At 38.5% G+C, this 24,223-nt stretch overlaps 1 protein-coding gene across 1 annotated transcript in view; it reads left to right on the top strand.

Moving 5' to 3' along the window:
• ABCC8 (ATP binding cassette subfamily C member 8) overlaps positions 1-24,223 on the top strand; it is an 80,183-nt gene that overhangs the window by 46,211 nt on the left and 9,749 nt on the right. Inside the window, exons 18-32 of the mRNA XM_065838583.2 lie at positions 1,450-1,485; positions 4,536-4,634; positions 5,786-5,870; positions 7,518-7,598; positions 9,806-9,943; positions 12,201-12,326; positions 13,026-13,125; positions 13,731-13,978; positions 14,975-15,135; positions 16,022-16,091; positions 16,741-16,898; positions 18,073-18,165; positions 21,739-21,841; positions 23,255-23,368; positions 23,960-24,080. Of these exons, the coding sequence (XP_065694655.1) occupies positions 1,450-1,485; positions 4,536-4,634; positions 5,786-5,870; positions 7,518-7,598; positions 9,806-9,943; positions 12,201-12,326; positions 13,026-13,125; positions 13,731-13,978; positions 14,975-15,135; positions 16,022-16,091; positions 16,741-16,898; positions 18,073-18,165; positions 21,739-21,841; positions 23,255-23,368; positions 23,960-24,080 (1,733 nt within the window). The remainder of the gene's footprint in view (positions 1-1,449; positions 1,486-4,535; positions 4,635-5,785; positions 5,871-7,517; positions 7,599-9,805; positions 9,944-12,200; positions 12,327-13,025; positions 13,126-13,730; positions 13,979-14,974; positions 15,136-16,021; positions 16,092-16,740; positions 16,899-18,072; positions 18,166-21,738; positions 21,842-23,254; positions 23,369-23,959; positions 24,081-24,223) is intronic.

Raw genomic sequence — 24,223 nt, 5'->3', positions numbered from 1 at the left:
GCTTAGGATACAATTTTTGAAACCACGTATGTGGCTCATGAAAATAAGAGCTGGATTTCTGTTGTGAAAACTTTGCTGCTTGGTGATTTTGAAAATTGTATCCTAACTTTCCTGCATGCCTTTGAAAATGTTTGTCTTAAAGTCTGTACCAGGTTATCCCCTAAAGCTACACTTTAAAAAATAGTATTAAACATTGCTTTAAAGGTTCCACTTACTAAAGCAAATTCTCCCCATTACCCTTCTCTTTTTTCTGCATCCCAAGTTTATGTTAAACACATAGCATTTATATTCACACCTAGCATTCTTTAGGCACACACAAACTGAGACATATAGTAGATTAGTCCATTTGTTGGCAAGGGATCCTTGCACGGGAATTATTTTTACCTGATTAATGTACCTCAGTTTGGATTTTGGGAATATCTACCAAATCAACTGAGCGCAAAGCTTTCCAATGTGGTGGTTGTTTTAGTGTGGCACACAAACCTCCATAATGGTAAATCTTGTGACAATCCTATTCCTGCTGAAGTCAGTGAGACCTTTGTTACTGAAATCAGCAGAGGAAAAAATGTCATATCATGTCCCTTTTGTTGACATAAACTAAACTGTGTGTCTGGTACTGACCAGAATATTTTCTTGGTTCTGAGATGCACCAACTGTTCTACTGCCTTTTCTTTAGATTTATCAGCCTCTTCTCTCTCATTGACCTTATATTTCAGACTTGTTACCTGGTTGTCAGACTGAGTTCTGCAAAACTTCTCTATAGTGTAAGAGGGAGTTTCATGTATCTAACAACTAAGCCTCATAGTGAAGGATACTTGGAGATCTGACAGTTCTTTCTGTATAAGAGAGACTGCAATTTCTGGGCCAAGTTAAAGTGAAACCATTTTAACCCATTGAAATACAAGAAAAATATGAGCAGAATTAGACATTCATATGTTTGAAACTGTTATGGGGATGGACAGTGAACAGTGAGATAACATGTACAACAGTATGGCAAGCATATTAAAAAGCAGGAAAGAATATTAGACTGTACGAAAAGATTACCTACATTATCATAAGTTCTGGGAAACCTTATTATATTGAGTGCTTTAGGAACATATCTGGAGGTTTGGTTGCACTAGCATCCTGTAGAACATTTTTAATGTTCTCAGAATGGAGAGTATTTTGAGCCAAAGTCTTGTGAGGTCTTGAGCATTTGCTCATAGGTGTTGAATACTTCCTACAAGGTTGTTTAGCACTTATCAAAACTGAAGCTTTAACTGTAGCTATTTTAGGTCAATATAATGTAGTACAGAATTTTAGCATACTTAAGAGAGTTTTTTTTTCTGTTATGCAGTCATTTTGTTGTATTTTTAATTATAGCATAGTGATATTACTTTAAGGTATTAGTTGCATTGTCTAAAACAATTTATTTTTTTCTAAAAAAACCCTTGTGTTTGTTTTCTACAGCCCAGAGAAAGAATCTCCTGTTGACACGGAATTCAGGTACAACACTTTAAAAACTTATGGGAACCTCCAGAGGTCCCTTCCAACCTCAGCGATTCTGTGCCACTGTGAATATTCCTCAGGGGTGTCTGCACTTCAAGAGCTGTTTCTCCCTAGAAGGCAAATGGGTTGTCTCTGTATGCAGCTACTGCAAGATTCAGAAGTAAAAGTGACCCCTGCAGTTTCATAACAGCAAAAAAAATATGCTCCTGAGTACTCACAACTGGCCATGTCAGAATGTCCTATTACCTACCCAACATCAGGCTGAAAATAATGGAAGCACACTTTTTTTGTTCCTGCAGTAGTATTATAGAACTAGACAGTGCACATTTCTCTCATGTCTGAAGAAGATTTGATTTTGAATTGTTGAATGACACTAAAATTAAATAATTTTGGAAAATAATGAAGATGAAACTGTAGTCAGCAGTCCAAAACACACAGGAAAGGCTTTGTCATCATTACAATAATAACTACACCATATTTAATGCATATATATTTTCTTTTAAAAATCACCAACATTTCAGACTTGGTAGGCTTATTAAGACACTAAGAGTCATATATATGAATGTCCCTTCACTAGTCTTATTTTCAGTGATCTGGAGTGCTTACTGAGCCTATTGGACTTAACAAAATGAAATGTGAAGGTAGAGTTAGATTAATAACTTCAGACAAACAGTCTTGACAATGTTGTTGCTGATTCTGCATTAATGAACAGGCTTGATCCAATGTTAGCCAAAGCATATACTCTCCAGGGAACTCAGGAAAGGTTTTCCCTGTTTATTCTAAGGTTGGATTTTGCTCTCTGCCCCTTTGTGGTAGTGAAGAGGCTGTGGTCAGTCTTTCTTGTGTTATCAGTGGAAATAAATTACACTCCATTGATGTAAATACATGTTTGTTTATGCAGTCTTGGGGGAGGAGGCAGTTAGTTCCACCTGCAAAATAAATTCCTCAGAAGTCTTTGTCTGCTAAGCCATTTGTTTGCATTCAGGCTTTTAAGTCTGAAACCTTAGGTAGGTTCAAGGCTTTCAGAGAAAGTGTTGCACACTGTTTCAGGATACTCTTTTCCCTGGATTTTCGGCTACATGTTTCTCTCAGTTTCAGTAAAAGTCGTGATTTACTGCCTCTATTATAAGCAGCACTGTAGACATGCCATAGATTTCTCATATGATCAAGCACTTGCAAGCTTTTTGCTGTGTCAGAATATGATCTACATGTCACTCTAGTGTCAATTTGCAATTAAAATTAATTTGAGATGGGTTTTCTAAATTCTAAATCTGTAATGAATTTTGGCAAGCTCATTGCTTGTTGCCAACAAGTTCTTTGCAGTGATTGATTCTCACTGATGGCCAAAAAACGGAAGGTAAGCAAATGTAAATGGTGTTCCTAGGCATTGTGCTTCTTCTCAGCAAGGAGTGCATCCTACTGGCAGTGCCTGTATCTTCACTGAACAAAAGAACAGTTTTTGCAAAGGTTGTAAAAACGTTTTCCTCAAAACTTTGCTACTATGTTTAAAAAACTTTTCAATTACATTGAGAATTAAGAGCAGCAAAGGCACAGTTTCAAGCAATGAAAAGAAGGGAATACATGTTCATTTTGGAATGCTCAGAGCAATTTTTTCTTAATCATGAGGAAGAGAATTTCATACTAATTGAAAAGTGCTTCCCTCTTGAGGCAGAACTGAATGGTCTTTGAATTAGATTTTGGGACTGTGGACTGGGCTCCTTAGGGGAAATTTTTCTGTCTTTTTTTTTCTAACTTTTTTTTTCTTGTTTCTGTTTCATTTTCCAATAAAGAGAATTCATAAAACATAATTAAATTCTAATGAGCCATCAGATATTTGAACTTGGAAGTTTGTTAGGAGGGTAGTGTCATTGTGTTCTTTCAGGTCATCAAAGAAAATTGGATCCTATAATGACTTCTAAGCAAGCTTGGTGAAAGCCTGAAAAAAAAAATAAGCAGGGCAAGTGACCTTAACTCCTGACAAAAAAAAAAGACAGAGTTCCTGGTACATTTTGGCATCTCATGATTTGAATTGCATTCAGGTCCAACTAGAAAGAGGCTGCTGCAATGGCTGTGTGCAGACAAAGGCTACGTTTGGGTGAGAGGTCCTGTCTTTTTATTGGATTAGCTGGTAGGAATAGAAAGAAAACAGATACGCTTTTAGGTGCACGATCCCACTTTCGGCCCTTTTCTGGAGAAACAGTGATATCCCAATGAGTTTTCCAACAGTATCAGTTGCTCTAATAAAAAGTGTTGCCTTTCTCCCATCTCTGCCTTGCTGAGGTAGACAGCCACAAAACAGCCAACAAAAGTACCACTACTTCACTAGCAGGCAGATACTTTTAAATAGTAAAAATAATAATCCCTATGACATAAAATATGCATGGTGAGATCCTCTTGACCATACCCTTCTGATGATACGTTATGGGGGCAATTCCACGGAGGGAAATTTAGCAATTATTTTTTGTCTGTGTTTTCTTTCTTGTCTTTATAGACATACAAATATTTTACCCATGGCTACCCATTTACTTCATGACTCAAGTTCTCATCTTAGAATCAGAAAAATAACTGGGGTTGCAGGGTTGAAAAATTACCTTTGTGCATATGTTGAGTTGTTACTTTTTTTAAAACACCTTAAAAATATATTTTTAGAATGTCCCTCCTGAAATTTGTTGCCTAACTAGTGAGATGCTATAATTTTTTATTGATCTATCCAGAGCTGGGATTCAGTCTTTGATAATTTTCTTTCTGCTATCTGCACTCCCGAAGAGGCAGCTTGACTGAGATGCCCTCTCCAAAACCCACCTCACAGCAGAAAAATAGGGGACAAACTGAAATTCAGTTAGGTGAACAATTACAATATTCTGTTGGAAATGTAGCATCTTATGTATTTCCTTGATGGGAGAGCTCTTGATTGTCCTAAAGGACAAAAATGAAAGAGCATTTTTGAAGACTTATTACCAGTTTCTTCCTTTACAAGAAAATTATTTCCAAAAATGCCTACTGCACTGGTAAGCTGGGAATTCTGATTGTTTGTTTGTTTTTTCCAGGAAAAGGGGATCAGTAGCATATGCATCACAGAAGCCTTGGTTGCTCAATGCCACAGTGGAAGAGAATATCACATTTGAAAGCCCTTTCAACAAACAGAGGTAACAGGTTTCAGTACTGTTACATGCTATACTCCCCTTTTTGCTGAATAATCAAGTTGCATAGAGTCATAGAATTGTTTTTGTTGGTAAAGACCTTTAAGATCATTGAGTCCAACTGTTAACCTAATACTGCCAACACCACCTCTAAGCCATGTCCCTACAAACCTCATCTGCACGTCTTTTAAACACCTCCAGGGATGGTGACTCCACCACTTCCCTGGGCAGCCTGTTCCAATGCCTGACAACCCTTTCTCGGAAGAAATTTTTCGTAATTCCAATTTTAACCTTCCCTGGTGCACCTTGAGGCCATTTCCTCTTGTCCTATCACTTGTTACCTGGGAGGAGAGACCAACAACCTCCATGCTACAACCTCCTTTTGAGTAGTTGTAGAGAGCAGTAAGGTCTCCACTGAGTGTCATTTCATGTGTGTGGTTGCCCATCTCTGAACATGATGAAAGATCTTGAGTTCTGCACGGTCCCCCTTTGACCATGTTTTTCCTGAAGTTCACTCTCACTTGAACTTAAGTGTTGACTTGTTTTCATTTCTCAGGACCGTGTTTGTGCAGCATGGAGTCTTCTCTTCTTCTGCCTAATTGGCTAGTTTAACTGTGCTGGAAGGACATTAGCCATTTGGGAGTGGGAATGTTGTTTATTACAATTTCAGTGTTTGGTATATTGTGGCTGCCTTTTTATTCAGTATAAATGCCCACCAAACATGTTTAAATATTCAAAAGTTAATTGCTGGTATTCCATCCCTCCTGCCCTTAAGAAGTGGTTGGCTATTTATTCACATCCTACGCACATTTTTTTTTCCGCTGTCACCCTTGGATATTGAAACAAGAAACAAAGGCCCTGGGCATGAAAAAAATTACATGCTAAACAATTACAATATGCCATGGAAGAAGTTGTGCTTGTTTTAACTATTAACTAGTTTTAATTGGGAAGCTGACCTAAGATGCTTTCTCTTCCCTGAAATATTATTTATTTGCCTGTGATTGAAAGAGATCCCATTAGAACAATTAGTGGCTAACAAATATGTTTTCCACTGTGTGATTTTTCCAGCTGGTTAATTTTTGTTCCTCTGCAGGTAGGAAATGTGCTTCTTTAGCAGTATCTGTGTGAGTTTTGTGTTACCTTTTTTGTTTCCGCAGGTACAAAGCAGTAATTGATGCTTGTTCCCTCCAGCCTGATATTGACATTCTCCCTCATGGAGACCAAACCCAGATTGGAGAGAGGGTCAGTAAACAGCTACAGGCTTCTATTTTTGTTTTAAGTACATGGAGGGGTTTTTTATTATTTTGTTGTGTTCTTAAAATCTTACTGGTTATTTGGCAACAAAGGTAATCTTTTAGTTGCGTGTACGTTTGGGTCATTAGTCTGAAAGCACATTTCTCAGTAAACATGGGAACACTGTCATTTATGTGAGATGCAATAATTTAAATGTGCTGCTATCAGAATGTTTGACTAATTCTGTGGCTGCTATCTTAGATATCCTGACTTCACAGTGCATTTTTTTATTTCTTTAGGAGTAACATAAAAATAAATAATTTCTAGATTTTGAGAGGCCCTTCATTTAAAAAAGAGCCGGTGTTTAATAAACAGCAAACTAAGCTTTATCACATCAGGGAAGATTAGGGAGGGAGAAGAAAAAAAAAATCACGAATTTGTAAACAATTTACTGTGTTGTGTACTGGCACTGTCAGAAACAACCAAAACCACAATCAAACAAAAAAACGAATGAACCACCCCCCAGATACATTTAAGCATACATTTACATGCCTACTCTCCACAATGGCTGCCATGTTAATTTTACATGGACTAGTTCCTAACCCAATTCATTGAATAGACAAACATTTTTTGACAGGAAGAGGGAAGTGGAGGGGAAGGGTCTGGAGCATCTTTCTTATGAGGAGAGACTGAGAGAGCTGGGTCTGTTCAGCCTGGAGAAGAGAAGGGTGAGAGGGAATCTCATCAATGCTTATGAATATCTCAATGGTGGGTGTCAAGAGGATGGGACCAGACTCCTTTCAGTGGTGCCCAATGACAAGATGAGGGGCATTGGGCACAGACTGAAACACAGGAGGTTCCATCTAAACATGAGGAGAAACTTCTTTACTTTGAGTGTGCCAGAGTCCTAGAACAGGCTGCCCAGAGAGGTTGTGGTGTTTCCTTCTCTGGACGCATTCCTGTAACATCTACTCCAGATGCGCCAGCTTTAGCAGGTGGGTTGGACTAGATGATCTCCAGAGGTTCCTTCCAACCCCAACCATTCTGTGAGAATGTGGAGTAACATCATTTGGCAGCAGTAATGGTTTATGAGTGCTTAAGGGGTTTGTGAACTGGCAGGTGGATCACAGGAAGGACAAGTGTTGGTAACTTAGAGCAGGGTGGTAGTAGGACTAAGGACTGAAACAAGTACAATAGCAAGCAGCTAGCATTCAACTTCAGCATGGTCTGACCTCCCAGCTAGCATCACTGACTACAGTACATGATGGAGCTGTTATACTATGACAGCATGCAATAATAAAAATAAATAAAAAAAAAAACAGGAGACAGACTGACTCATAAGGGTAACTTCTGAGTAGGAGTCTGGTTTAGAGTGCCTGCAGAATATCTACGCCACCTACACCATTATGTCACCACAAACCATTAAACATTTTCTGTCCCTCTGGTATGTATGGAGCACAGCTCCAGACAGAGTGCTGTGGGTTTTCTAACAACTTGTGTACTGTGTCCCAGCTGAACTGCAGGCCCACGCTTTTGAAAAATTTCACTGTGTTTCTCTGTCCAGAAAGTCTTCTGTGGATAATCCAATCAAAATATATTAATATTCAGTTGATGTTTTTATAACTGTCTGATTGTTTTCCTCCTGCATATCTCCAGGGTATTAATCTGTCTGGAGGGCAGCGCCAACGCATCAGCGTGGCAAGAGCACTTTACCAGCAGACAAATGTTGTGTTCCTGGTGAGTATGTGCCATTATGTTTGTGCTGCAAACAGACACATGAGATGCAAGCATTTAGAGTATTTCATGGGTAACACACAGAGAACACTGTGCTTCACTGAGCTACGCCGTGTGTGCAGTATTTTATATCCCTTGTTAGCTAGTCTGCAGGTTAAGAAGCATAGTCTCAGCTGTATTCATAAAATTCCTAAGCTGTCTCAGGCCTAAAATTAATGTTGTCCTGTGTTGGGTGTTTCCTTTCTGCAACAAAGTAAGCTGTCTTCCTACCCCGAACTGCTTGTTGTATATCCTGTCTCTTCTTCAACAAAAGCGCCATGGAAAAAGGAGTGAGAGCGGGCTCTAAAAACTTAGTAGGTGGGAAAACAGATGCATCCTACACACTGACTAGTAGTGACCTTGCTGGCTTTCCAATTTAGGACTTCCTTCTTAAGCTCAGTTTTCAAGGGGCTTTGAATCCAGCTGTTGTGACAGCCAGACATGAGTCACAAGGGATTAGAAAAGCTGTGCATGTTAGAGGTCATCCCTAAAAGTCTGGGAGGTTATTTAGACCTTTCCCCGAATTTGGCTGTTTAGTGCACACTTGCTTCATGTGCAGGGCATTTCCAGGCATTGACCAGAATGCAGGAGGGCAGAGAGCAGCTGGGCCAAGTGCTGCAAATCAGCAAATCCAGTGTTGGGCTGTAACTTGGTTTTGTCACATTTGTCCTTTTGTGGAGGGTGCTTGATAATCTCCTAATAGTAGCAGGTTCTCTTAGAGTTTTATAATGTGAGAGTACCTACAAAGAAACGTTTTTTCAGTTATTAGTCTTTCAGAAATAATCAGGAATCCTGTATGTTGGTATCTGCAAATACTCAGTTATTTTAAGACTGATTTTGTAAACAAATGCTTATGAAACTTCTCTCTCATGAGTGTGCACCTTATATTGAGTAATATTTTGTATTCTGTAAACTTCTTGTGACCATTACAGATATGAAAAAGGTCATGTGATAATTCATTACATAGTTTATTCTTAATTACATTTATTTGGCATGTTTTATTTGTCACATGTCAGACTAGTCCTGTAGCGTGAACTGATTTTTTCTGGTGTCTTGTACTCAGTGCATCATTATAATTATATATGATGAGTGTTGCCTTAGGGAAGAGCCTTGCCTGACTCCACAGTGCAGTGTCATGTTCTGTGAACTGGCATTTACAGTTTGCAGAAACGCAGCATTGTGTCCAAGGTGGCTGTGCACAAGCTCGGCGCTCAGAATGACGTTTAGGTCTGTGCCAGATCAGGGAAGTGCAGCAGTAAAGCTGACAACGTACGTCCTTGCTCAGTCAGCACAATGCACACACGTTTTTGAGAATAAATTCTGCATCACAGTCTGAAGTTACTGTGTTTCAAAAGCACTTCTGAAATGCTCTATGATACGATGCTATGATTTATTAGAATTTCAGTGGTCATATTTATCTTACTGTTGATCTCAGATATTTTTGGTTTTGTAGATGCATGAAAGCAACAATACTGAAGTATATAATACAATCACAATATAAATTGTTGCAAAATTGAAGGGAATTTTCTAAAGCACTCACTTCTTTGCTTATACCTCTCTGTAACTAACTGGTGGCAATGATGTCACTCAGAAAGCAGAATTGATTCAAATTCAACCCTACTTTATCAGCAAACATCTGGAGAAAAGAAAACAAAATTTGATTTTTAAGAAATCCTGCTTTTAGTGTGATATAATAGTATGAAACAGTAATACTAGGTAAATCTTACAGCCAGTATCACTAGTGCAAGCAGATACAATAGATTTGTAATTCCATATAGATAGGATTAGGTAAACAAGTTCCCCACAAGATGGTACAGGTCATCTTATGGCTAAATTAACTGCCTTGAGTCTGACAGAAACAAGCTCCTGCAGTTCTGCAGGCTATGGAACACATCTGTTGAGAGGAGCCATTCCCAGAAAGCCTCCCAAAATCATAGCATTTACACAGCTGATATCACTGTATGTCTGAGTACTTGCTGCAAAAAAACAGTTCAAGGTTTGTTATGTATAATAATGTAAGAAAACCATTCCTCAGAACAATTTTGATCTTTTGATGGCCTCTTTTGATCATCTATATTGATCGAAGTGGTTTTACAGTTATTAAAATCAGTCAGGTTTCTTAAATCCCGTATGTGCTGGCTGCAAGAGCTGACCTCTTTCCCTTGTGACAGGACGATCCATTTTCTGCCCTGGATATCCACCTAAGTGACCATCTCATGCAAGAAGGGATCCTGAAAATGCTACGGGAAGACAAGCGGACCATTGTGCTAGTGACTCACAAGCTGCAGTACTTGCCCCATGCTGACTGGGTAAGAAAGATCTTCCCTTTTTTTTGGGGGGGGGGCAAAAATGTGGCATGAATGTGTCTTGCTACAAACAAGGCTTTTGCTTCATCTTTCCACCAAGTAGTAGTTTAGTGAGAAGAGGCATAATAAAGATCTTTTGAAAATTATCCATTGAGTTTAGGATTCCTATCTTAGAACACCTAAATAGGTTGGAGTTTCATAGAGCTGGTAATTAATACACTCATGAAAGCAGACTGCATTTAAAATATATTGAGTATCCAAAATCATTAATTATACTGGAAAATTTTGCTCGTTTTAATCTCAAAACACTGAAATGATTGAGTAACATATTTGCCTTACTAGGATGTGTCTGTGCTGTCACAAAACAAAGTGTGTTTCTGGATATCGAGGTGCATGGAAATATAAGGAAAAAGTTGTATTTCCTTGTGGTTAGTACTAGTACATAATTTACCAAAAACATCTTTACCTTTTGTAAGTTGGCAAAATTTTAAGAATGCGTAGTATTCAATTGTTTTGTTAGGTTTCTTTGTTCTATCTTGTATTTTACAAGATAAAATGAAGGTATGCTTTCTATAACAGTTTGCAATTGCAAATGCCAAAGAACGATTGGGGTTTGTATATACATATTTATTTATTTATTTTAGTTCATTGGTTCACACTGGCCTTGCACTTGTTCTCCTACAGTTATCCAGCTACATCATCACAGGCCTTGTTGCCTGTGAAGACTGATGACTGCAGTTATGCCTCCTAGCAGGACTTCTCTCTCATTTGCAGCTTGCACAGACTATAGCAGCAGTTACTGTCTCAAGAGAAACAGTCGTATTTCAGCTGCTTTCTGTTCTTCATATCAGCTTGCTATAAAGTTTTGGATAGACATTAATCTTGTTCAGATGGTGTTTTTGGTGGGTAGCATTTATAGTATCTGCTGTGACCTTGTCCCTCAGTTGTACACCTTTATGAATTACCACTGTTCTCAACACAGTTCTGTTTTTCTGATTAGTGTCTCTCAGGATACAGGAATTTTCTGTCTTCTCCTCCCTTTGAGGTCCTTCTTGGCTTCCTCCTTTTCACTTGTTATGTATTTGCATTTGTTTAATTATGCACAGCTATGGCCTTCTATCAGTATAATAATTTTAATTTTCTTTATGAATGTCAGACTCATTTGTAGATGTTCGTGTTTTATGAGATACTCTGAGAATTATTTTGTTTCTATTATCTTCTAATTGTGTTTCAGTAATGTTTTATGAAATATACTGTACCAAAAGCCTGTAGGACAGGAAGGATTTATATTAATGAATTTTATTCAGAAATAGTTCAGGTCTTTTTCCTAAGCACAGATCTCATTAAGCCTTAGCAAGTCTTTCCCAGTGGAGTGCAGCAGGAATGTTTATTTTGTTTTATTAGAAAATTTTAAATGAAAATGGAATTTTAAGTGTGTGTGATGGCCCTCCTAAATCTTTGTATCAAAACCCTAAGAATAATTCAAGGTCCAGCCCAATTGCAGGACCAATTGGTCCAGCCCAATAAATGGCATAGATTATTTCCCACCCCTCACCCATGGAAATTTCTGAGTTTCCAGGAAGAGAGAAAAATAAATACTGCATTAACTACTTTCTAATGATGTCACGTGAATTTATAATCTATACGCCTCATTTTCCAATTCTCCTTGTCAGATCTAAGTGAAGGCACTTACACTGTGTGTATAATGTATTTATACTGATAGAAACCTGGACACCACACCCTGCAGGCTTCATCTTGCATGTATAATCTTTTTCAAATGCATCTGCTATTTATGCTTTTAAAAGCTTTAGGGATTCAAATTCCCTAGCTTTTCCTTATCAGATCCATGATATCAAACAGACGGTGGAGCCAGCATGCTCATATCTAATTGCCTAAATGAGGGCAAAACATGCTGCACACAGTATGGTGCTAAAAGCTTTTTCTTTTAGGAGCTAAGAGAACTCTCAAATCTTATCTTGCTAATGACTGGTATTTAGGAAGAGTAATGCACTCTCCTGTCTGCTGACAGGGACCCCATTTTTCTTCTTTCTTACCTAAAAGCGGCCTTCCTTTCTGAATGCATGAGGTAAAGGAAGTTTCTGTTTTTGCAGCATCTTGAGAAAGGATTTGAGAGATAACTTCACTGTCTTCTAAAAAGATTAAGACAAGAGAAAATTCTGTCCAGGCACAGCAACACAGCTTTAAAATATAGAGAGATACATGGCTATGTATCTCACCGTTTGTGTTTCAAACTTTTTAGATAATTGCGATGAAAGACGGAAACATCCAGAGAGAAGGAACACTCAAGGACATTCAGAAATCAGAGACTGAGCTCTTTGAACACTGGAAGACACTAATGAATCGACAAGACCAAGAGCTGGAGAAGGTTTTTGATGGGCAGGGCAATCAATATTTGTAAAAAAATGTGACAGGTGGTTCTTTTTAGGTTGAAAGCATTAGCAAGGATTGACATACTGTTCATGATTTCTAACTTAATATGAATGTAGTATTACTATTACCATTATTATTGGTTTATTAAGAGAAATTTCTTTATCTGGACATCTCATACTCCTTGATACTGTTGCCTTTGACCCATTCTTGTTAGTGGAGCTCTATCAAAATATTCTTGTTGAAGGAATATTAAATTGGGATATTTTAGGGGAAAAGCATTGATAATGTGCAACACTACTGCTTCTATAAATATGCCTGAATTTACTCATTGCATTGGTTAGAAGTTTTTCAGATGTGCATATATCAAGCTCTCTAAATCATTAACGCATTTTGTCTTTAATACTACCACACAGGAAGAATGAGATATTAATCTTAGTTCTTTTTAATTCAGGGCTATCTGTCCAAGTTAAGGTTCCAGGAGGGTTGGGATTGACAGTCTGAAATTGATGTCAGATATCTAATTTATGTCCTTTGCTTTCACAAAGAGGTAACAAATCAATCACTTATGACTGCCTGCTGTAACATTCTTACTTTAATTTTTATCTGACATTTTGATTGGAAACAGATTTTGTCACAGCTAGTGATTTTTTTATTACTTCTCTGGTTGAAAACACACAAACTGTCCCTTTTTCAGGAGACTATTATTGAAAGAAAAACTGTTCTGGAAAGAACGAACCTCCGGAGGACTATGTATTCCCGTGAAGCTCTGCTGAAAGATGATGAAGAGGATGAAGGTAAAAGGGCACCCTTTGAGCTCAGTAGCACTACATTACTGTTTCACAGTTAAATTATTTTAGAGTGAATTAACATAATTTAAACTGGCAAGAAACTAATTACTTTTCATGTGGGTCATGATTTGTGAGAGTGCTGTTTCTCTTGAGTTTACCTCTGGATTATCATGATTTCAAGCATCCAGAAGTCATAGCTTCCTCAAAATTTTTTGTTACGCTTGAACATGATTTGATAATGAAAGACGAATAATATTGAATAATTTATGTTGGGTAACCTTCAAACTTGTCAATATCTAAGCATGCTTGTTTACGGTTTTACCTAGGAGAAAATTGCAATTAATTTTTACCAAGCCAGTATTTTTTAAATTGCAAAAACATGGCTTTAAGACGTTGATCGCCTAGTACTAAGGTTTTTTGCATATTTTTAGTATGTGTTACTAATAGCTTTAACAGGTTACTACATGCATGCCTGAGCAGGTAACTTCACTTTAAGGCCACTCTTCATCCTGTAAAAGATGACCTGTTTGGTAGCTGCCACTTACCAGTCCCTGTGAAAGGTGTGTACGAGTAAGTCAGCGTGGTTGTACTTTTTTTTGTACGCATTGCAGAAGAAGTAACAGAAAGTGATGATGAAGACAACCTGTCTTCAGTGCTGCATCAGAGAGCAAAGATGCCCTGGAGAGCGTGCGGAAAGTACCTCAGCGCAGCAGGAATCCTGCTCCTGCCGCTGCTGGTTCTGTCCCAGCTGCTGAAGCACACGGTGATGGTGGCCATCGACTACTGCCTGGCACGCTGGACCTCAGATGCCATTGCTGGGAAGACAGAGCTAGAGCTGAGAAACTGCTCCCACTGTGAGGTACGCAACACCCGAGTCACCGTCCTCTTCTGATTTAACCAGCGCCGATCTCCCACTGTCAAGCTCTGCTTCAAGATTTGTATGCAACGTGCTATATTTTAAGTAATGGAGCCACTCCAGGGTATTTTAAAGATCCATGTATTTTTGGTACACAGTGCAATTAAACTATCAGTTCAGTTTTGTGTGCTGCTGTTCTCCTTTTGCTACATTTAGTGTGTTTTCGTCCTCTAGCTGATATGCCTAAATCTTGGTCTCCAAAGTAATTTTAATATCATAGTTTTTTTCTTTATTTTTCCCGTACTGTTGCATTCTCACTGCAAGTAGGGCTTTCAGCTTTGGAACATATGGGAAACACTGATTTATTTATTCATTTATTTATTTTTCAACGACGAGCATGCTTTTGGGTAGATTTTTCTGTGAATTTCACATGGAACTGCTCACAGTGTTATCTAGCAGGGTATTCTGTATGTATAAAGCAATAGTGGAGGGATTTTGTTACAACTGGATTGTTTTCTTTATCAGGATTTAGTGCCTATAAATAATCCACATTTATGTTTAGGAGGTACATGTATGATTTCACTGTAGTCATGCTTTTATCTCTAAAAGATGCTTTATTGATGCTGGGTTTTAATATTAAATTAGTATTTCAAAATAAAAACTATTATATTGTGTTCCTTTTAAAAATACCAATACAACAAAGCCATAATAAATGCGTTGCAGATGGTTTTTTTCTTGCAGAGGAAATTATCGAATAAATCTTTCAGAGGTTTTTTTTTTGGTATTTTGTGATTTTTAATTTCTGATTAATCACTTATTTTCATACATACAAAGGATAATAAACTGTGGTTTACGGTGCTTGAAAATAATTTGCAATTTAATTTAGGGAGGAAGAAGTATTTACTCCTTACATTTTTTCAGTCCTGCGTTTGTGGTTTTTTTACAATAACTTTTCAACGTAATTTACAGTGAATAATTTTGTTACTCTTTGTTTCTTAGGATTTCAACCATTCTCCATATTCAAAAGTTTTCAGCATTCTCTGCTGTCTTGGGATTGTATTATGTCTTGTTACATCAATAGCGGTGGAGTGGACTGGCTTGAAAGTCACCAAGAAGCTACACTCTTCTTTACTAAATAAAATTATTTTGGCTCCGATGAGGTATTCTCCTGATTGTAATACAAATTGTATTGTAGTCATTTTGTGTTTCTTACTTCAAGGCAGTTTTATAAGCACAGGTTTTATTAAGAAGTGTCTGTGTATCACATTTTTTAATGCGTTGTTGACAATCACCAGGTATCAAACTACTGAGCAATTTTTGAACATGGTACCCAGGCTGCTCAGTTTCTGAGACGCTGGTCAAATGCATCACCTGCCCGACTGCAATTGTAGAGATTTACTTCCTTGCATGTTTAATTTCTCTTTGTTGTTTTTAATTAGGGAGAAAACAGAATTATTGATCATTGTGTTGTACAGTTCGTTCATAGCATGCATCGTAATTGGAATGGCTGGAAATACTGTCAGACAGTGATTGGGCAAGTTTGTAAAAGATAAGGAGCTTACACAAGTGTCATCACAGGCACCAGTAGAGTACACTCGGATGTACAGATACCAGTAAAGGCCTTTCATGTCCTGCATAAGTTTTCTTTCTAATGCATGAAAGAAAGTTGTAGCTTGATTCAAACCTGTTGATTCAGCTGTTACTGAACATGAGGAAAAAGTTTTAACTTTGTATTTTTCATGAATTGAAAAGCCTCAAATCGCATACCTGAAAGGATTTTCTAAAAATGTAATCATGTGATCTGCATAGTTTAGGCAGTAGAGGGAGCTGAGGACATCTTTGCTGTTGATGGATTCCATTCAAGACTGCCATTTTATTGGAAAGCCATGGTTGTGAGGAAAAATGAGAAACTTTACTGTGCTCGTCAGTTTATTTGTTTGTGCCTGTGACATAGTACCTAGCTTAAGGAAGACAAAAAAGAAACAAACAAACCCCTCTGTTCTAGTATCAGTATTGTAACCTTTTCCATTCCTTGTCTCATTTTAGATTTTTTGAAACAACGCCACTGGGAAGTATATTGAACAGATTTTCAGCTGACTGCAATACTATCGACCAGGTATTGAATAAATATATTCAAGCTCACAAGCTTTCCCAGTCTGAAAGTCCGGATTTTAACTTATTATAGTCTTATTCACTCATAATCTCTAACTCTGGTTAGTATATCAATTTGCATCATGGTTTTCTAGGTTCGGAATGAATTCCTCATCTTAAATGCACATTGAAAACCATTTATTTGATTATGGTGCTCTGTATAGAAAAGGGAAGCGAAATTAGATTGGCAGTGGTATCCCCAAGTTTAAAGGATCTACTTTTTTTTTAAATGGGTAAACACATTCACTTGACATATATGAGCAAATTAAATGGGAAAAAGGAAAATGTTGTTGCCCAAAATACAAATGACTGAAATTCAGATTATCAGCATTTACCCCAGTCTGCAGTGCCAGTTCATAGGATCAGTGCAGACACTGAAATAATCTGTTGCATCCTATCTGTAATCCTCTGTGTGAGGATTGTGGCCCACAAAGCAGACATGTGAAGCAGCCCCACAGAAATCCCTTCAGACTTTCCCAAAAGCAGACCTCTATGCTATAGTGCTTCAAATCCTCAATGTTTTTTTCATTGTGTAAGTGGGAGAAAGGAAATGTAATAACACTATTTTAAACTTGATATGGAAGAGTCTGTGTGCTTATTCTTCATCTCTGCAGCACATTCCGGCTACCCTGGAGTGCCTGAGTCGTTCCACGTTGCTGTGTGTGTCTGCTCTTGCTGTCATCTCATACGTCACACCAATGTTTGTCATTGCCCTGGTTCCCCTCGCAATCATGTGTTACTTCATCCAGAAGTACTTCCGAGTTGCATCACGGTAAGAGCATGAGCGAGTATCGTTCTCGCGATTGAAATATTTTCTGCAATGCATGACTGCATTGCAGAACTGCAGCGCAGTCTAAATTCAGTCCCGTCAAAGCCATGACACTGTCTGGAAGTGAACCAAATTCATTATAGTGAAAATGTGTCATTTTACAAGAGCTTTTGCAGCTCTTCAAGCAGAACTTCTGGGAGGCACGAGCAGGGTCTTTGTCCACGATCAAAGTTTCTTAAAAACAACTGGATCCTGTCCTCCCTAAGGCCTGTGAGCTGGGTAGGTCCAAGACAATGTGGTGACAGAACAGGGAAACTGATGTCTGCCTATCCAGGTGGAAATGGAAATCCAGGGAGAGGCTGGAGAATGCAGTATAACCATGGTGGTACTGCGGCCCATTAAAGATCCAGCATGTGTGAGCATCCTCTTTTGTTCTGGGTGCCTGTTAGTTTTTAAGCAGTTGGAAAATTTTAGCCATATTTGTGATTTTTCTCTTTCTACAGCCATACAGCTTCCCCTCCCAGTGGTGCTCAAGAAGCGTTTGCAGCAGTGCTGCATTTATCCCTTCATGTATGCACAGTCGAGAGGGAGTCTGTAACCTATTTACTTCCTGCTGGAAGGAACTGAGACTAAATAGAATTTCATCCCACATGTGCTTCCACTGATTTGATGACTAAACATGAAACTGAGAAGCACAACCTAATGATGAGTGCAGACTCTCATTTATTCTATTGAGTGTATGGGCTATACTGTTAGTTCCATGGGAAGTCATGCTGTCATCTGGGGATTGGCAGGGGAGAGAGAGGAAGTTACATTTTGCCTTCTGCTTAACTTGAGCTCTTATTTGCAGTATCCCATTAAATTTATATTCAGCATAGATGCAGAATGGTGTTGAAATGAATAAACAACTGAGTATAAGAAAGAGGTATATAGCAGAAATGAGGGAAAAGACCCATTCAGAACGCCAGCACTGTTTGTATTCAAATGTTAAAAGAAAAATCCTTCTGGGGTCTTCAATCCCTGGTCAGAGACATGCAGCACTGCTTTGCAATCTATCTGAATCTTACATATATAATTATTGTGATGATATTCCCTTTCACTCCTTGAGCCTGTTTCAAGTGAATAACAGCCCAACAAAACTGGCTTTTTATAAAATTATTTTCATAATCCTCTCCAGGGACCTGCAGCAGCTGGATGACAGCACTCAGCTACCATTGCTTTCTCATTTTTCAGAGACTGTTGAAGGTCTTACCACCATCCGAGCTTTCAGGTATAGTTTTTTAAGAAAAATACATTACCGTACTTTTGGATCTCTGTTTCTGATTCTGTTTTGCCATTGTGCAGTTATAAGTAACTGTTACTTGGATCAGCTGGAAAACCCAGATTCCCCAAAACACTGGTAAGGGGGAACTCCAAAACACTGATCAACTTTAAGCATTTTGCATGTGAAGGAGTTACTGTAGAAAAACAAGCTAATGTGTGTCAGCTGCCCTGCAGTAACTCTCCATACACTTGCACACAGCCTGAAAAAAACTTGTGGGCAAATGTGATTTAAGAAGCTAAATTAGCTTGAAATTACTGCAGCATGCAGTGCGGCAGACTATGCACTTGGACAGTCTCCATGGAACAACTAAAATGCACTAGCTTGTTATGCCAGAGTGATTTGTGTATGAGTTGATGTCCTGGTAAGATAAACTGTTCAGGCTAGTGATTTCAGAGGCTGCGATAGCTCCCTAAGTTATTTTTCAGGTTGCTAGCTAAAAAGGTGCTTGTTTATACTGATTTTGAAAATACACAAGCTGGAGACAAAGTATTTCATCACCTGTTTTGATTCATTTTCCTGTCCACATAAGCTCACAGGAGAGCATCCCAGGCATACCTGATACATGCCTGGGTTGTGTGTCCGTGTTACAAAAACAGCAGCCACACCGATACTCGCAGAGGTACCAGTAAAACTACTGCTGAGCCTACCAGCTGCTTGCCCTGCACTAGTGCTATTCTTGTCTTTTCCCAGTTGACTCAAATGAGGTCAACTGGCTTCCACACCACATCTAGATGTCTACACGTTTTGGCAGTTATTATTACTGTTACTGTTCTATCTTTGAAATGCTAGTACTTATTCCTCCAAACCTATAATGTTAATTTTATAATAGAAGCAATGCACAAAGTTAACTTAAATTATTCTAACTAGGGTATAAATAGCTCAATGAAATAACAACCAATTTAAGAGTTTGTTTCTTTTTGACTGAAGGTAGTTCCCCAAAGAGTGGTAGAACAGCACAGTATTTGATATTAATTACTGTTATTGGTTATTTATTTTAAGTGCCAACAGTGTTCTCTGATTTGTAGCTATGTTTACATTCAGTTTTAAAGAAATTCAATTTCTCTTTTAACAGTTGCTTTTCTCATTTATCTGTGTATTCTACTTTGTCAAGAGGCTCTTTAGAGTATTATGGCTGTGTATTTTCAGATATTGATACAATAAATAAAATTCAATACCATCTAGCTGATATATTCAGTTATTTAGAGTATTCCCTCTTGATTCTTCCTGCCACCTTGAAATGAATTCTTCTGTCAAAGAATTGTGTCTGGAGCCTTCTTTTTCTTAAATCCTGCAGTAACTGATGTGTGTCTGACTCAACAGCCATGTGTGTTCAGTAAGCTCTGTATTCCATCTGCCCGCCAGCCTCCCGCATCAGCTGGTAACCTAGCTATATTTAGGACTGTGTAGCTTTTCAGCTGCCTAAAATACTAGCAGGAGTGGAGTTTAGACTTGCTAGCTTGAGCATCTCTAAAAATAATACTAATTTGGGAATCCAGTCAAAGTTAGGAGGTGCCAGTTGTTCATGGAGTACCCTTACCCTTGGTAACTCTCAGTCCTGCACTTACTCAGAATACCTAAGGAAGAGATGTACAAAAAAGCCAAGGGGGAGATCAGAAAGACAGCTACTGCTGCAGCTATAAATACACCTTCAGCAGATGCCCTGGCCCAATTTCTAGGTTGCTGTTGGGTACTTCAGATAGCTTTGGTGCTAAATAATCAGTAAAATGCAAATGTGAAGGCATCTGCAAAGACTGGTCTGTATTCTGAGAGGCTTGATAATCTAGGAACACTTTCTGAAGAGAAATTCTGATATTTCTGTAGTATTCCACCAACGGTGTTAACTTTGTCTGCATCTCCATCCATGTGCATATGCATGACTGATTCATGACGCATACCTCACATCTTCTAAGGCATATCTGCGTCACGTAATAATACCTCATGGTATAGAGATATGAAAGTCAAATGTGACTGAATTGATTCCAGAAGCAGTACAGCCAGGTCTGTGTGGTAGGGGACTGAGGAAGGGCAGGGCTCTCCAGCTCTGACTCTGCGTGACACTAATGCTCACTTGCAGAACAACCATTCCTGGCTATGCAAACACACCAGCACTCTCAGAGCCAGCCCAGGCTGTTCTTCATGGCACACAGCAGACACGTCTTTTCTGTTGTGGCACATGGCTAAGTTGTGAACAGCTAAATTACTTCCACAAAGTGGCACTTATTTGTTTTCCTCAAGAGCATAAATTATTTATGTAGAGTTGTAACTTTGTTATACTGTACTCAGAAGAAGGATTAATGTACTCTGCAGTGTATTTGAAAGCTTCTCTAAGCCAGGTACTTCATACTTAAACAAAACATTGTCATATCTTTCATATCAGCATAAGGTGAGCTGAGTTTATAAATAAGTGGTGCTTGTTGCAACTGTAATAGCTAAGGATATAAATAGGGCAAAGTTTTATGGGGGAGATTAGCAAGTTTGTTAAACTTAATAGTGTAATAAAGGGGGGGGAAATGTCAATCTTTGGGTGCCTAAACTAGATCTTCAGGCCATTCAAGCTTCTATTACCTCCCTGGAAAAGGCTTTTGTGCCAGATTTCTCCTTTATCATTAGACATAATTATTGATGCATTTTATTATTAACATCACGTTAATTTACACCTATGCAAATAAATATCCCCAGCTAAAAGGGGTGACTGGCTGACTTGCATACTAGCCAAGACCCTGGCCTAAATAGCTGTAGCATGGAATCATCTTCCATATCTGCTGGATTCAGGCAGAATTCATTGAGGCAGCTGTTCTGATGAGTGGGTGCAGATCCACTACAATAAACTGTAACCAGACCTATTTGCCATTAATCTTATTTTGTATTCTGTGGCCAGTTCATCTGGGGGAGTGGGAATCACAGTTCTTTCCAGTTTGTTACTTTTTGTTGCACCATGTATTTGGACTTTTGTTTTCCTAAGTGCATTTCATTTGTTTCGTGATAAGGACAAACATGTTTGTCTAACACCAGAGCTACCATGACTGGAGGTACTTAGAGTTTATACTTTTTAAATGGTTACAGTTTCTGAGCACTACAGTAATATAAATGTTAAAGCTTGAGCTTATATGATTACATGAGAAAAGAAACTGCATTCTGCAGTAGTAATACTACTTTTCACAAGTACATGGTATGTATTATTTCTCTCTCATACATATTTTTAATTTTTTTAGTTTCAGATTTGTCTCTTACAGTGTAATAAAATACATTTAGAAAAGAGAGAGTGTGATCCAGAAGTCCCACATAGAGTTTCATCACCACAATAATATCATGTTTACTCATGAAGATACTTTACAAATGCAGTTTGCACATGTCTAACACGAGTCTACAGATGATGTCACTCCGAACTATTGATAGGCTGATTTAGACCCTGTGTCAAGCTGCCCGTGAGCATACACCCCCAGAAATTAAATTTTACTTTCAATTTTTCCAGCATACCAAGGCCTGACTCTTTCTTGTTGTTTTTTTTTTTCTTTTTAGATATGAAGCCAAATTTCGACAAAAACTTCTTGAATACACGGATTCCAACAACATCGCTTCCCTTTTCCTTACAGCTGCCAATCGCTGGCTGGAAGTCCGCATGGCAAGTACATTATTTTTGTATATACACAATGAATTTATTAGACTTCATTCTAAGCAATTTGATGAGGCATTCAACAGTTAGCCAGCCTCAGCTGGGTTTTGAAGTTATGCCTTTACACTTGATATCTATATCTCTCTATTTGTAATGAACATGCGCCCAACCTGTCCTGGAAACTGAATGGAGCACAGATTTGCCCCACAGCCTGCAGCTGTTTCTCCAAGACAAGAATAGTTTTTTATAGGTCACATTGGCTCCTCTGTGTGTGCAGAGGGCTCAGAGCTGGTGGAGCTGTGCCACCAGCCAGGATGCCTTTATGGGACTGTGTTAGTCAGGGTCGGCAGGCCTTTGCTTGTGGGTCCTCAGGAACATTTCAGCCTCCTGGAAGTTCTCTTAATGAGCAGAAGGACTCAGACAGGTTTGTGACTGTTTTGGGCCGTCTGAAGAACACCAAACATATTCAAGTGCCCGTTTCCTTAGAGTGCTCGGTAAATTGGCATGGCTTGAGAAATTATTTATTAAAAAGAAATAGCAAATCAAAGAATTTTGTGTTGTGGATAGTGATATTTGTATCAGGCTCTATTAGATAACGGTGTAGTACTACTGTTGTGGTAAGATGGCCTTCTTTTATATGTGCTTAATGTATGTTAACTTGTATTTCATGTCACATTTTATACCTCCACTTTGGACTCCATTTTAGCTGGTGCCTTTTGCTACATAAATTCAGACATCCAGTAAAACTTAAATAAAATGTTATTACCCTTTTATATGTTCAGTCTTAGACCATCTGAAGTTCCTATATCACTAAACAGTACAAACATAGATGAGTGACCATTTGCCTCCTACTGAGTTAATTTTCTAGTCCGATACGTAATTTTACTCAAAGGCTTGTCTGTGGGAAGTCAAATCACTAATGATTTAAACTGAAGCAGCAAAAGCCCATCATGTGTGGACACAGTCCAACTAATAGTTACGTGCTGTGCAAGAACATCTTGTGTGAACAAATATGGGTGGTAGCCACCCAGCAGAAACTGCACTGTCTCCCAGCAGTCAGTAATCAGCCACAGAGAGGATCCGCTTACAGAGGGCATCACATGAGCATTTCTCTCCTACCCCAGGTAGCATCAACTGCACGGCTTCAGCCAACTCCATTACATGCTTAAGATATCTGTGTTGACTTCTCCAGGAGATTAGGAGTGTTGGTACGACTCCTGCATACAACAGCATTTCCAAACAGCACAGCCACACTAAAGGCAATGAGAATGAGTTCCTAGGCAGGGTCTCTAAGGAGTTGTGTGGTGTTTCCTGCCTGTATTTCAACCTATGCAATGGGTTTGCTATTTGGTATGCAAAGTTATGAGAACGTTGTAATCGTTTGTAGTCTTATAGTGATGGAGCTTATTCATATTCCTTCAGGAGTACATTGGAGCATGTGTGGTACTCATAGCAGCTGTCACTTCTATTACCAGTTGCCTGTATAGTAAACTCTCTTCAGGACTTGTAGGCTTGGGACTAACCTATGCTCTTATGGTAAGAATCTCGGGACCCTGTTTGTCTCTCCCAAACATGTTTTTGTAATTCTTCAGGGCACAAAGATGAACAGGAAGATCGAAGGTGTCTGTCCATCTATAGTGGGTACTGTAACATCACTGAAACCGTGTGTTAACTTCAATTCACATTCAATGGTTGACATATTTGAGTGTATGCAGTTTTTAGATAACGTGTTTATTGAGGTGTTAGTTCAAATATGTCAACAAAATATGGCCAAATTGCATCATATTTGTTTTATATTGTCTCCCATTGTGAAGAATATTTTTTCAGTGCATCAGTTGTATTTACCCTGGTACATGATGTCTTTTCACCTCTTTACCATTCCCCTCTGTCTTTCCTGTTGGTGTAGATGAGATCTCCATAGTACCAAAGTATCTGTGCACTGCAGTGAGGAAATTTAACCTTTAGTCATTGCTGTCACCCTGTTGACATGTAGTGTACAGTTCATTCACAACTTCAGCTTATTAAGGCTGAAAAAGTGTTACTGTGGAGGAATATAAACTGCATGCTGGTCAAATGAGGCAAACTATTAAAAAACTGGAATTTAGTAGTGTATTTGTTTTACATTAGGTGTCTAACTATCTAAATTGGATGGTTCGTAACCTGGCTGACATGGAGATCCAGCTGGGTGCAGTGAAAAGAATCAATGGCCTTCTCAAAACAGAAGCTGAAAATTACGAAGGGCTCCTCTGTAAGTGCAGTTCTGTGCAGCATGCAGAAAGAGCTTGCTGAAATTTTTATGATTTTGCAGTGTATTACCATGAAAAATGTAGTAAATCACTTAATGAACTGATGAATTTATTATGAGCGGGTTGTTTTTTTTCCCCTGTGCTC

The sequence above is a fragment of the Patagioenas fasciata genome, chromosome 5 (genome assembly GCF_037038585.1).
Source record: "Patagioenas fasciata isolate bPatFas1 chromosome 5, bPatFas1.hap1, whole genome shotgun sequence".
Classification (NCBI taxonomy): domain Eukaryota; kingdom Metazoa; phylum Chordata; class Aves; order Columbiformes; family Columbidae; genus Patagioenas; species Patagioenas fasciata.
The sequence above is the reverse complement of the archived record's forward strand: the minus strand, read 5'-3'. Positions and strand labels throughout refer to the sequence as shown.